This window comes from Hippopotamus amphibius, chromosome 4, assembly GCF_030028045.1.
Source record: "Hippopotamus amphibius kiboko isolate mHipAmp2 chromosome 4, mHipAmp2.hap2, whole genome shotgun sequence".
NCBI classification, from domain to species: Eukaryota; Metazoa; Chordata; class Mammalia; order Artiodactyla; family Hippopotamidae; genus Hippopotamus; species Hippopotamus amphibius.
The window spans coordinates 98,497,009-98,511,807 of NC_080189.1; the positions used below are offsets into that span (position 1 = coordinate 98,497,009).

A 14,799-nucleotide genomic window follows, 5' to 3' on the forward strand; every position below is an offset into this window, starting at 1 on the left:
TTTCATGAATGCCAATTAGATCCTGTGGGTTGACTGTGTGGGTCAGACCTTCTATAGCCTAGCTGATATTCTGTCTAGTAATTCTATCAGTGCTGAGCAAGGATAATAAAATCATTGTGGCTTTTCTATTTCTCCCTTCGAGGCTCTCAGTTTTTACCTCGTTTATCTTGAGGCTTTGTTCCTTGGTGCTTTCGTATTTAGCATCATTAGGTCTTCCCGGTGGAACGAGTCCTATTATCATTATGTAATGTTCCTCTTTTTTGTAGCAATTTTTTCTTTGTTCTGAAGTTTATATTATAGAGCCATTCCTTAAAAACAGCAACGTTCGCACGTTGATCTTCTTCCATCCTGTTACTTCCACGCTATCTATGTTGTGGAATCTGAAGTTTCTTGTAAGCAGCAGAACCTTGGAGGGTCATGTTTTTCTAATCCACTCTGCCAATTTTGTTTTTGACTGATATATTTTCACTATTTACATTTAAGGTAATTAATATGTTAGCAGTGAGGTCTACCATAATAGTATTTGTTTTCTATATATTTCCTCTGTTTCTCATTCCTCTGCTTCTCTTTTCTTGCCTTCCTGAGAGTTACCTGATCAGGTTTTAGGATTCCATTTTAATTTACTCATAGTGTTTTTGAATATATCTTTTTGCTTAGGTTTTGTAATGGTTGTCCTTGATAGTATAACATTCATATGTGACATAAAAATCTGGTGTCAACATTTTACCACTTAAAATTTTTGGTTCAATCATCAGATATGATTTAGAAATCTCCTGGGCAAAGAAAAGCCCAAATTCCTGCTCTTTCTGTTGTTCTTTTTCCCTTCCTAACGCTCCAATATTCCCTCTATCACTTTCTGTTTGAAGAACTTCATTTAGTCAGTCTTTAATAATAGGTATGCTAATGGAAAATTCCTCTACAGTTTTCCATGATCTGAGAATGTTTTTACTTCCCCACCATTCCTAAAAATTACTTTTACCAAGTAAACAGTTGACGGTTTTCCTTAAGCACTTGAAAAATATTTGCCACTTCCTTCTGGTCTATAAAGATGAGAAATATACTGTCATTCAAACTGGTGTTCCCTATAGGTAATGTACTGTTGCTCTTTAGCTGATTTTAATTTTTTCTCTGTCTTTAGTTTTCAGTGATTTAATTTTGATGTGCTTCATCATGAATTTCTTTGAGTTTATCCTGTTTGAGGTTAGCTTAGCTTCCTGGACCTGAAGGCTTGTCCTTCACAAATCTTGGAAATTTTCAGTGATTATTTCTTCCAATACTCCATCAGCCTTACTTTTCTCCTTTCTTTTGGGACTCTGCTGATAACAAATGTTCTATCTTCTGTTATTGTCCTACAGGTCCCTGAGGTTTTTTTCATCTCTCTGTTTCAGCAGGGGTGAATTCTATTGTTCTGTCTCCAGGTATACAGATTCTATCCTGTCATCTCCACTCAACAGGATTAAGCCCATCCATCATGACTTTTATTTCTGTTGTATCTTACAGTTCTCTAATTTCATTTTGTCCTTTTTTTCATAACTTCTTTTTCATTGCTGATATTTTCTTTTCTTTCTTTTTCTTTTTTTTGAGGAAGTATTTGGATACCTTTTAATTGCAAAATGAATTAATGTGATATGCTTACATGGGAGAACACTAAATAACTGTGAAAAGAGGGCTTCTGAAAAATAAGTAAGACTGTCAATTAGGGATATTTTTCATTGGCTTAAGCTCAGATCTTTTCATTTTTTAATCAGGTTGTTTTTGTTTGTAAGTTCAGATCTTTTCATTTTCATTGTTTGCTACTGAGCTGCTGATATTTTCTATTTTCTTTTGTTTCAGGAGAATTTATAATTGATTGGTGACGCATTTTTATGATGATTGTTTCTAAAATCCTTGCCAAACATTTCTAACGTGAATTATCTCAGCACTGGTCAGTTAATTGCTTTTTCTCATTCAAACTGTGATTTTCTTGGTTCTTGATATGACAAGTGATGTTTTATTATATCCTGGACATTTTGTCTATTATGTTAGGAGACTCTAGGTCCTATTTAAATCTTTTATTTTAGCAAGCAGTTACCGTGTTTGGGTTTAGCATGCAATTCTTGACCTACTTTTGTGAGCTGTGGTCCCAGTCAGTATCAGTTTTACAACCAGAGTCTTTCCGGTATTATTTTTCATCTGCATGTTTATAGAGTTGCTGGGGCCCCCGCTTCTGCTACCTGAGGGAGTGGAAATGGTTTCTTAAGGTCAGACCACCAGGTATCTCTTGCAGGGGAAGGATATGGTACTTTCCCCTCCCTGTGACCTCTAGCTGACCCAGTGTCTCTGGGTGGAGTCAGAGACTTGTGTGCAGAGATCAAAAGAGGCTTCCTGGAGTAGGACCCTTGCTGGGACTGAGTCCCTTCCTGTTCTGCCTTCTTGCTCCGGTGCCTCTGGGTTAGAGAAGAGAGCACAGGCTCACAGGGACAAAGCAGCTTCCTAAACTGGGCCACATTTGTTTTTTAATATGGCTGACAACCAGACAATTTAAGAAATTTGTTGAAATCACACCAAAAGCTTATGGCAGAAGTGAGGATTGAAACTTTGGTCTCCTGCAATAAGCCTAGGATTCCGTGTATTAAATAAACAGTATCTGAAGCAATGCACAATTAATTATTAAGAGATTAACTTACTGCTTCCCCCCAACGTAACTAGAACAAACATCAATATATTGTAAAACAGTTTTTCCACAAATACTGATATGAAGAATCTGCTACCTGACTTGCTTAATATCCTAGTAAACAGAAAAATCAATTAACAAAATCAAGTGCCAAATATTTCAACAGACTGATACGGAGATACAATTTAGCCACCAAGGATACCACTTAAACACTGTTAATCTCAGCAACTAATTAACACAGTTCCCAGAACTTCACTTTCTTCCTCTGTTAAATGAGATAATATACGTCAGAAAAATATGTATTTCATGCCTTTGAGGAAAAAAAATATATTATAATAGAGTAAGGGGAACAATCTTTTGTAATACTCTACAATCTTCTTCATATATAGGAAATAGCGTAGTTAAATACTGCAAAAGGCATAACATTTGCTAATTCTGGGGGAGATTAAAATATGCTATTTTATTCTCTGAAATTCCCTGGGATTTTTTAACCTAAAAAGTGGAATCTGGATAACAAGATCCTATTGTAGAGCACAGGAAACTATTCAACATCCTCTGATACACCAGAATGGAAGATATGAAAAAGAATGTGTCTATATGTAAAACTGAATCACTTTGCTGTACAGCCAACCAACACGACATTGTACATTAACTATACTTCAATAAAATATTTTTTAAAAAGAAAAAAAGAAAAATATGTATTTGCCTGGCACAGTACATACGCAAAAGAAAAATGGCAGTTATTGTTTACAATAACAAAACAATATTCATCCTACAAGGTTAAATTTTTAAAATTTCTTAATACTTACAGCCTGATTTATTTTATGTTAGGCTTGGCTTTGGTTGGTCCTCCATTGTTTTACATCCTTTTGCCACATGAATGTGTACTGCTTTCTCTAATTTCTCTTTTTAAATTACATACTGGGCCAATCTCTCCACTGCCATCCACTCTCAAGTGAAATTAGTTTCAAATGAACACCACACCCAGTCCTGAAAGAGGAAGGCCTGTGTGCAGAGGTGCAGAGGGCCATTTGTACTGTTTTGCCTTCATGACTGGAAGAGAGGACTGCAGACTTTGGATTTACATGCATGTGGGACTAGAAAATATCTCTTTTTAAAAAATTGTTTTCACACCGATGGATTTAAGTAGGCCTAAACACAGAGCCATTTATAATGCTGACAAAAGTGTTCAATCAATTTACAAACTTTAAAAAACTACAAAACCATTAAAAGCAATAAACGGTAATTGCATGGCACCTCTAAGTTGTTCATTGAACTTGAAGCTCTTCTTGACTCTCTGCTTATAAATATGGAACTGTCTACCAGAGAACACAGCTCTCCCGGAGCCGAGCATGCCTTTTATATGAAGGCAGGGGATGAGATGGGAGAGCTACTTCTTTCTTTCTCATCCTTTCCCCAAATAACTGCAGGGCCCAGGACAGCATGCAGTCCTGGTAGGTACAGGACTCAGGGAGATGCCATCTGCTTATTCCCACTGATTGTGAACAGAATATTCAAAACCAAGTATCAAGTGCAGAGTCATGGCCATCATATGACAAAAACTGCCTTCTGCTGCAAGGAGGTATGGGGTGTGTTTCAGGGGTGGAAACAGTTTAAAATCTGGATTCACAGGCTTCACTTACCTTTGCCCAGACAGCAGCTGACAGACCAAGAACAGGACTGATGGCTAAAATCACAAGGGTTAGCTTCCAACCTTTCGTAAATCCTACTATAAAACCGGTGAGGAACGTTGCAATTGACTGAAAGAACATTCCAATTTTGTCACCAATTCCTTCGTTAATTTTGGAGACATCACTAAAAGAACAGACAGTGTTAGAAATGAACATCAGAATTGTGAATATAGGACTTTTTTCCTGACGCAGCTGTTTTTTTGTTTGTTTCAGTGTGGGGTAAATTAGCTTCCATCCAGGATCTTGCTCAGAAATGTCCCCAGCAAGCATCACGTTGCTGCCCTAATGCATACTCCCAGACACGTCTTGAGTCTGGTAAGTCCAACCCCTCATTCATTCCTAGTTATCCAACCCCTCATTCATTCCTAGTTATCCAGGTCCCCTCGTGCCCTGCCACGGTTCTGGGTACCAAAAGATGCATGAGACACGATCGCGGCTCAGAAGGAATTCTGCTTCATAATTACTCCCGAGTGAGGCACTAACATCTCCTAACAGGTCTGATGACCTCTCTTTCATCTTATAAGAATAAGAAGCACGTCGGAGATCAATAGAAACCCGGGTACTTACTCTGTGAGCCGGGTGTTAAGCTCTCCGACATCATGCACGTCAAACCAGCCTATCTCCTGTCGCATGATAGCATGAAAAAACTGTTTTCTAATTTTGTGTATCTGTCTTCCTGCTGCCAGGCACCAGAAGGAAACCTGAATGTAAGCCGCAACAAGCACACCAGCACCGATGCCACTGTAATAATAGGCGTACCTGAAAAACGACAAGAAAACTGCACATACCCTGCTTTCTCAGCAATGCACCTTTCCCCAAGAGACCACTCATTCTGCCTTTTTTGGTTATCTGGCTATCTTGCCCTCCTTCACAAGCGGAATTCATGGTCGGCATCCAACTACAGCTGCCCTGTTACAGTGCGATGGTTAAGAGTGTGGTTTCTGTTTTGGCTCAAATCCCAGCTCTTCACTTAACTGCTATGTAGCCTTGCTTAACCTTTCTAAGCCTCAGTTTTCTGATTGGTAAAATGGAGATAAGAACTGTAACACAGTGGGACTTCCCTGGTGCTACAGAGGTTAAGACTCCGCACTTTCACTGCAGGGGATGCGAGCTCGATCCCTGGTCGGGTAACCAAGATCCCGCATGCCGCAAGGCACGGCCAAAAAAAAAAAACCACCCCAAAACCCAAAAAAACCTGTTACACCATAATGTATACGCTTGGGCCCGTGCCCAGCACATAGCTAGCACCCAGAGAATGCCAGTTATTGTGAAAGACGTGTGCAGTGTCTTGAAGCGTCACAGCATCAGGTAAGATCTACCACTGTCATCCTGCGTATCAGGATGGATTACCTCCATATCAGCTGATGAGCACCTGGGGTGGTTTCTGCACACTGGAGAATGGAAAGAAGGGACAAAAGTTGCCAGAAAGTGGAACCCAGAGATGGAAATGGTCCCTTCATCTTTTGGGTTATTAATCTGGCAGAGCTTAGATGCCGAGAGACAATTGAAAATAAAAAGTATTTTTACATCATCTGCTCAACTGGCCATCATGAGTTATCACAAAATGCTTAATGAATCAAATAGCAGCCTTTCCAGTATAAATTCTAACAATAAAAAACACGAGCATCTTCTAAAACCAGACCCTTAATCATCTAGAAATGCTCGAGGTATGTTCCCTCATCTGAGTCTTCATACTGACAACAGCAAACAACTCCTGTGCTTCACTAAGCAATTACTTTTTAGGTAAAGACAAACATTCTAAAATGAAATATAGGATTCCAATATTCCCATTTTGTAAAAGCTCACTACTTGGCCACCCTCAAAGAAAAATGCACGTATGAACCATGCAGAAGCTATGAAAATGGCAGTGTAATAACCAGATAGTTGCTGATGTCAATGTTTGCAACTTGGTATAAATGTATCTTCCCCAAGCTACACCTGGTAATTTACAATGTATTTATCAGGGAAGATGTAAGTAGAATACCAAATTTTAGTTAATAGATAACTCAATATTTAATTATTATCCAAGTGTTGATATAGCAGGAGATAGCTAAAAAGAAACCTCATTTAACAAGTAAAAGGTGTGCTTTGAGAATGAGTTAATGTACTGTAAGTCATCAGTCTATGTTTACTCCAACAAAATACACCTGTATTTAAGCATCTGTACGATGACAAGACATTCTGTTTTTCACCAGTATTTTAAAAATGCCTCTCCACAGGAATATTTGGAGGTACTCGTGTCTCATCTTTCAAAATATAGTCAAATATCTCCATTTTCTTCAAATCTACTGAACCATTCAGAGGGTACCATGAAATCATTATCTTCTCAATCACCAACTCGTACCTTTGGACGGACATGTTTTATAAGCAGTTCTGAGAGCAAACTTCAAGATAAGTAAATCATTAATGAAAGCTTTGCAAGGTGAGTTAAGGTTAAAAGGACTACATTTATTCTGGGATGCCTTGTTTCACTGTTTAGAATTAGATGCTGTGTTTCAAAAAAAATCCTATTGACTGATCTCATCATACCATGACTAAGAAAATCTAGGAAGCAAAGCATTACAAAGCCACCACTGCAAATAAAGTGATTCTTAATTTAACCGCATTTTAAATAAGGCCACTTTGAACTCCTCTACTTTCCCTATACGTGATATCCTATATTTACCAATGCATACATCAGTCTAATCCAGGCTTAACCTTACCTTTAGCACATCTTATGCAGCAAATTATTTAAAAAAAAAAAATCCTACATTGTATCCTCCTAGAAAACTAACAATGATGTTGCTCTCCTCAAAACTTTGAATCTTTATTATAATAATGCAAAATTTTAAATGTTGCTACAATTGGACTGAGACAGAAAAGCTTAGCACTAGTAAGGAAATTGTCTACATACGTGGTCATTTCCTTCTCCAGCGTTTCACCAGCATGTTCCCTGTCCGCAGCACCTGGATCATTACAAAACATACAGCATTATGTGTCTTTGTTTCCCATCAAAAATAAGCAGATAAAAATGAATCAACCTTGTGTCACTTAACAATTTACACAAAAATAGGTCAAGCTGATTTAACTTCAATTATGTGTAAGCATCACGGCATCCATTCAAACCCTTTCCTACCGGCTGTGTGCAACCACACACACACTAAAGTCAATGAAGCTTATTTGCAAGCAAAGTCACGTTCATCAAGAAGGAGTCTATCAGCAGAAATACTAGTGTCCCTGGATTAAAATATTTTATGAAATATCACTCCAAGATGACATAGAGAAAAATCTTTTCTAGGGGCTTTATTCTGATCAATATCAGTGCAGACTTGACACTAAAGCACTTAGTGTTTCAAATCAAACACCACAGTTCTCCAGATTTTATTTTTATCCTAAAAACACAAAATACAAAGGAAAATGTAATAAACACCAGTGAGCTCATCACACAGTATTAGCAAATGTTAATATTTTGGGACAAGGTACATTAAAACTTTAACACCCCCGCCTAAATCCATACACACACACACGCACACATGCACGCATGTACGCACCAGCCACTGTTCAATACTCTGGTGTGAATTTTTTTCAGATTTTCTTTTCTGTATACAAGCATACACATATATAAATACACACACACGCTTATTTTGAAAGACAGAATCCACACTCAGTGGCCAATTTTCCATGTCAGTATGTGTGTATATATGTGTGTGTTTATTTTTTCCAAGTTGCATCTATTTCAGTTGCTTCCAATATCTTACTATTACAAGCAATGCTGCATTAAACATATCTGCACACGTATATTACATACAGTGAATATTTCTGTAGGATAAATTGTCATAATCAAGATAGTTGGATCAATGGGGAGGAACACTTTATATCTTGTAGTCCTTTCAAAAGTTACGGTATAACGTGAAAGAGCCTAGTTCAGATGAGTGTGATTTTGACAGATGCGGGAAAGAGGAGGAAAAGTTCTTCTGGCAAAGGGAACATGGACAAAAGTCCACCTCATGTTTGAAGGATGAGTAAGCTGCTTTGGCTGGGGCGTCGGTGTGTTGTATGGGTGGAGGGAGGTGGGTATGTGGCTGGAAAGACAATGTAGGATCCACAGGTACAGTGTATAAAAACTAACAGGCGTTCCATGGTTTTGAGCAGAAAAGGACATAAGCAGAGGTTTGGTCTAGGATGATTTAGCTACTAGAAATGTGTAAGATTAATTGGAACCGGGGGATACTGAGAGATAGAGCTACTGCAAATGTGTCAGGAAAGAGGGTCGAAATGAGAATAGGAAAGAAGTAAAGTACCTGTAAGATTTAGAAAGTGAGAAGTTACAGGCTCCAGGAACTGATGGAACAGAAGTAGCAAGAGTGGGACTTTCCTGGTGGCATAGAGGTTAAGAATCTGCCTGCCAACACACAGACATGGGTGCGATCCCTGGGCTGGGAAGATCCCACATGTCGCAGAGCAACAAGGTCTGTGCACCACAACTACTGAGCATGCGCTCTAGAGCCCAAGAGCCACAACTATTGAGTCCGTGTGCCGCAACTACTGAAGCCCTCGCACCTAGAGCCCAGGCTCCGCAACAAGTGAAGCCACTGCAATGAGAGGCCTGCACACCTCGGCGAGGAGTGGCCCCCACTGGCTGCAACTAGAGGGGGCCTGCACGCAACAACAAAGACCCAGCACTGCCAATAAATGGATAAATAAGTTTATAGGAGAAAAAAAAGTAGCAAGAGTAACAATAAAAAAAAAATCAAGACCAAGTGTAACATGGAGGCTAAACAATATGCTACTAAATAACTAAGAGATCACTGAAGAAATCAGAGAAGAAATCAAAAAATACCTAGAGACAAATGACAATGAAAACACAACAATCCTAAACCTATGGGATGCAGCAAAGGCAGTTCTAAGAGGGAAGTTTATAGCAATACAATCCTACCTCAAGAAACAAGAAAAATCCCAAATAAACAATCTAACCTTACACCTAAAGAAACTAGAGAAAGAAGAGCAAACAAAACCCAAAGTTAGCAGACGGAGAGAAATAATAAAGATCAGAGCAGAAACAAATGAAATAGAAACAGAAAAAAACAATAGCAAAAATCAATAGAACTAAAAGCTGGTTCTTTGAGAAAAATAAAATCAATGAACCTCTAGCAAAACTCATTAAGAAAAAGAGGGAGAGGACTCAAATCAATAAAATTAGCAATGAAACAGGAGAAGTTACAATGGACACCACAGAAATAAAAGGCACCATAAGAGACTACTACAAGTAACTATATGCCAATAAAACGGACAACCTGGAGGAAATGGACAGATTCTTAGAAAGGTATAACCTTCCAAGACTGAATCAGGAAGACACAGAAAATATGAACAGACCAATCACAAGTAATGAAATTGAAACTGTGATTAAAAATCTTTCAACAAACAAAAGTCCAGGACCAGACGGATTCACAGGTGAATTTTATCAAACATTTAGATAAGCGCTAACACCCATCCTTCTCAAGCTCTTTCAAAACATTGCAGAGGAAGGAACACTCCCAAACTCATTTTATGAGGCCACCATCACCCTGATACCAAAACCAGACAAAGATACTACAAAAAAAAATTACAGACTAATATCACTGATGAATTTACATGTAAAAATCCTCAACAAAATACTAGTCAACAGAATCCAACAACACATTAAAAGGAGTATACACCATGATCAAGTGGGGTTTATCCCTGGAATGCAAGGACTCTTCAGTATACACAAAGCAATCAATGTGATACACCATGTCAACAAACTGAAGGATAAAAACCACATGATCATCTCAATAGATGCAGAAAAAGCTTTTGACAAAATTCAACACCCATTTATGATAAAAACTCTCCAGAAGGTGGGCAGAGAGGGAACCAACCTCAACATAATAAAGGCCATATATGACAAAGCCACAGCAAACATCATTCCCAATGGTGAAAGACTGCAAGCATTCCCTCTAAGATCAGCAACAAGACAAGGATGTCCACTCTCGCCACTACTACTCAACATAGTTTTGGGAGTGTTGCCACAGCAATCAGAGAAAAAAAAAGAAATAAAAGGAATCAAAATTGGAAAAGAAGAAGTAAAACTGTCACTGTTTGCAGATGACATGATACTATACATAGAAAATCCTAAAGATGCCACCAGAAAACTACTTGAGCTAATCAATGAATTCGGTAAACTTGCAGGATACAAAATCAACACACAAAAATCTCTTGCATTTCTATAAACTAACAATGAAAGATCAGAAAGAGAAATTAAGGAAACAATCCCATTCACTGTTGCAATAAAAATAATAAAATACCTAGGAATAAACCTAACTAAGGAGGTAAAAGATCTATACTCAGAAAACTATAAGACACTAGTGAAAGAAATCAAAGATGACACAAACAGATGGAGGGACACACCATGTTCTTGGATTGGAAGAATCAACATTGTGAAAATGACTATCCTACCCAAAGCAATTTACAGATTCAATGCAATCCCCAACAAATTACCAATGGCATTTTTCACAGAACTAGAACAAGAAATTTTATGACTTGTATAGAAATGCAAAAGACCCCGAATAGCCAAAGCAATCTTGAGAAGGAAAGACAGAGCTGGTGGAATCAGGCTTCCTGACTTCAGGCTATACTACAAGGCTACAGTGATCAAGACAGTATGGTACTGGCACAAAAACAGAAATATAGATCGATGGAACTGGACAGAAAGCCCAGAGACAGACTATGGTCAACTAATCTATGACAAAGGAGGCAAGGATATACAGTGGAGAAAAGGCAGCCTCTTCAATAAGTGGTGCTGGGAAAATTGGACAGCTACATGTAAAAGAATGAAATTAGAACACTCCTTAACACCATACACAAAAATAAACTCAAAATGAATTAAAGACCTAAATGTAAGGCCAGACACTATAAAACTCCTAGGGAGAACACTCTTAGACGTAAATAACAGCAAGATCTTTTTTGATCCACCTCCCAGAGTAATGGAAATAAAAACAAAAATAAATAAGTGGGAGCTAATGAAACTTCAAAGCTTCTGCACAGCAAAGGAAACTATAAGCAAGACAAAAAGACAACCCTCAGAATGGGAGAAAATATTTGCAAACGAATCAACGGACAAAGGATTAATCTCCAAGATATATAAACAGTTCATCCAGCTCAATATCAAAAAAACAAACAACCCAATCAAAAAATGGGTAGAAGACCTATATAGGCATTTCTCCAAAGAAGACATACGGATGGCCAAGAGGCACATGAAAAGCTGCTCAACATCACTAATTATTAGAGAAATGCAAATCAAAACTATAGTGAGGTATATCACCTCACACCGGTTAGAATGGGCATCATCAGAAAATCTACAAACAGTAAATGCTGGAGAGGGTGTGGAGAAAAGGGAACGCTCTTGCACTGCTGGTAGGAATGTAAACTGATACAGCCACTGTGGAGAACAGTATGGAGGTTCCTTGCAAATCTAAAAACAGAGTTACCATATGACCCAGCAATCCCACTACTGGGCATATACTCAAGAGAACACCATAATTCAAAAAGACACATGCACCCCAATGTTCATTGCAGCACTATTTACAATAGCCAGGACATGGAAGCAACCTAAATGTCCATCAACAGATGAATGGATAAAAAAGATGTGGTACATATATACAATGGAATATTACTCAGCTGTAAAAAGCAATGAAACTGGGACATTTGGAGAGACATGGATGCACCCAGAGACTGTCATACAGAGTGAAGTGAGTCAGAAAGAGAAAAACAAATATCGTATATTAACACATATATGCGGACTATAGAAAAATGGTACACATGAACCGGTTTGCAAGGCAGAAACAGAGACCCAGATGTAGAGAACAAACATATGGACACCAAGTGGGGAAAGCAGGGATGGTTGGGGGGGAATGAAGTGGGAGATTGGGATACCAAATTGTACACTCTAAATATATGCAGTTTATTGTATATTAACTGTATCTCAATAAAAGTTCTAAATAAATAAATAAATACAAAAAAAAAAGACCAAGTGTAAGCATGGGGAAGATGCTGATGTCGTGGTGGGAAATAAGAAGTCAGCAAAAAGAGGAGATCTGGTCAGATGTGAGCAGATTATTATTCAGTTCTGAAGATCTTTATTCCGTGGTACCTGGGACGTTCAACTGAAGATATCCAGTAACTATTCAGACTGTGGCCCCCTAGCTCTGGGCAGAGCTAAGTTTTGAGATGTAGGAGTCATATATCTCAGAGCTCACAGCTAAATTCATGAAAGAAAAAAGCCATCTCTGCTCACCTGTGAGGACAGGACGGCAGGTAGGGAGGAAATGACAAGCGAGCACAGCACCCCAGGGAAGACTACATTTGGGAGTAACAGAGAAAGTCATACAGAGATGCAGAGATGTAGAAAAACGTGCAGCAGAGAAATTCGACAGCTTCCACCTTATGTCAAATGGACTAATGTAAGCATACAGGTTAACTTCTAATCAGTTATGAGACTGCTTCTGCTCTGTATTTTCAAAAATAAAACAGGACATTAAATATTGATAGCTGGGTGAGGATTTTTCTCCAAATCAGTCTTGGAAGATCTCTCATTACAGATGATCTAGGCAGGAAATGTTTTTAAAGGGTATTGTCACTGATGTGTATCACAACCAAATTAAGACAGATTTTCAAGTCTCATTAAATACCTGTTTTCTACTCATTACTACTACCAGTTTTCTCAAGTCTAGAGATAAGGGACACCAAGAGAATTTAAAAAAATATTCTTTGGTAATGGTAGCTTCTAGGTCTACAATCATTTTTATATAGCTCGGAAAGTAAAAATTATGTTTAAGGTCAAAATTGAGTCCTTTATGTTCATGTGTACAATATTTTCTCTCTCTCCATCTCTGACAGAGATGATCCCTACTCACCAAAGAAAGAAGTAAAGATGTTATGTTCTCTACACTCCCTCCAATCAACTGTCCTTTTCCTCCAATCAATTTTATTAATTAAGAGCTCTCCAGCTCTTGAGCCTCTCACAAAATTCTTATGCTGAGGCATTTTTTTTAAGAAAACCAAAACTTTCAGGCTGAAGTTAGTCTAAAATGACTTTAGAGATCATATAGTCCAATATCTTTTTACCTGTATGAAGCTCAAAGGGCTACTGCCCAGACCAATCATTATAAAGAATACTGGAAATGTATCCAAAAATTATTATTTTTCAATGGGAAAGTCCAGAAACTCTCTGGGCTGTATAACAATATCAGCCAAATAATCAGTAGACAAAAGCCAAAATTTTTTTATCCTAAAACCAAATCTTTTTTTTTAAACTGAAATATAGTTGATTTACAATGTTGTATGAGTTTCAGGTATAGAGCACAGTGATCCATATATATACATATATATATATACACACACACACACACACACACACATACTTTTTTCAGATTCTTTTCCCAGAAGGTTATTACAGAATACTGAGCAGAGTTCCCTGTGCTATACAGTAAGTCTTTGTTGGTTATCTATTTTATATATAGTAGTGTGTATATGACAATCCCAACCTCCTAATTTATCCCTCTCCCAACAAGAAAATTCAAATATTTAAATGTAGCTTTTATTTTAATGAAATACTTGCTTAGACTCTTGCTCACTTCCTCCACTTCCAGCTTCCAGAACCGCATTCTCCTGGTTCTCCCACCACTCTGATCCCTCTCTCTTAGTCTCATTCACCAGCTCCTCGAGCTCTCCCTCCTCCCTCCATGCTGGTGTTTCCCAAAGTTTTACGCTCACTTCCAGGGCGACCTCAACAATTTCTGCAGCTTCAGTGACCCTTGCATCTGTCCTAAAGCCACTAAAGTGCTCTCCTTCCTCACAGCTAGTGCTCTCGGTCAGGTCCCCATCATCTCTTACCACTGCTCTAAAAAGAGCCTCCTGGGACTTCCCTGGTGGTGCCGTGGTTAAGAATCCGCCTGCCAATGCAGGGGACACGGGAAGATCCCACATGCTGCGGAGCAACTAAGCCCGTGTGCCACAACTACTGAGCCTGCACTCTGGAGCCCACGAGCCACAACTACTGAAGCCCTTGTACCACAACTACTGAAGCCCACTCGCCTAGAGTCTGTGCTCTGCAACAACAGAAGCCACCACAATGAGAAGCCCGCGCACTGCAATGAAGAGTAGCCCCTGCTAGCGTCAACTAGAGGAAGCCTGTGCGCAGCAACAAAGACCCAACGCAGCCAAAGTTTAATTAATTAATTACTTTAAATAAATTAATAAATACATAAATAAAAATAAAAAATAAAAAGAGCCTCCTAACTGGTCTTTCTACTCCAATCAGTTCTTTATATTGCCACCAGATTTTATCTTTGGGAACAAAAATATAATTGTATTGCCTCTGTGAATAACCTTCAATGACAGGCCACTGCACGGAGGACAAAGTCCAAGATCCATTAACACGTCCTATTAGTCCCTTTGCAATCT

At 38.5% G+C, this 14,799-nt stretch overlaps 1 protein-coding gene across 2 annotated transcripts in view; it reads right to left on the reverse strand.

Moving 5' to 3' along the window:
• Nucleotides 1–14,799, reverse strand: part of ABCB1 (ATP binding cassette subfamily B member 1) — a 97,937-nt gene that overhangs the window by 57,238 nt on the left and 25,900 nt on the right. Inside the window, exons 5-7 of one of the 2 annotated variants that reach the window (XM_057731518.1) lie at nucleotides 7,238–7,289; nucleotides 4,912–5,103; nucleotides 4,297–4,468 (exon numbers count right to left, since the gene is read on the reverse strand). In XM_057731518.1, the coding sequence (XP_057587501.1) occupies nucleotides 4,297–4,468; nucleotides 4,912–5,103; nucleotides 7,238–7,289 (416 nt within the window). The remainder of the gene's footprint in view (nucleotides 1–4,296; nucleotides 4,469–4,911; nucleotides 5,104–7,237; nucleotides 7,290–14,799) is intronic. The other variant, XM_057731519.1, reaches the window with a different exon arrangement.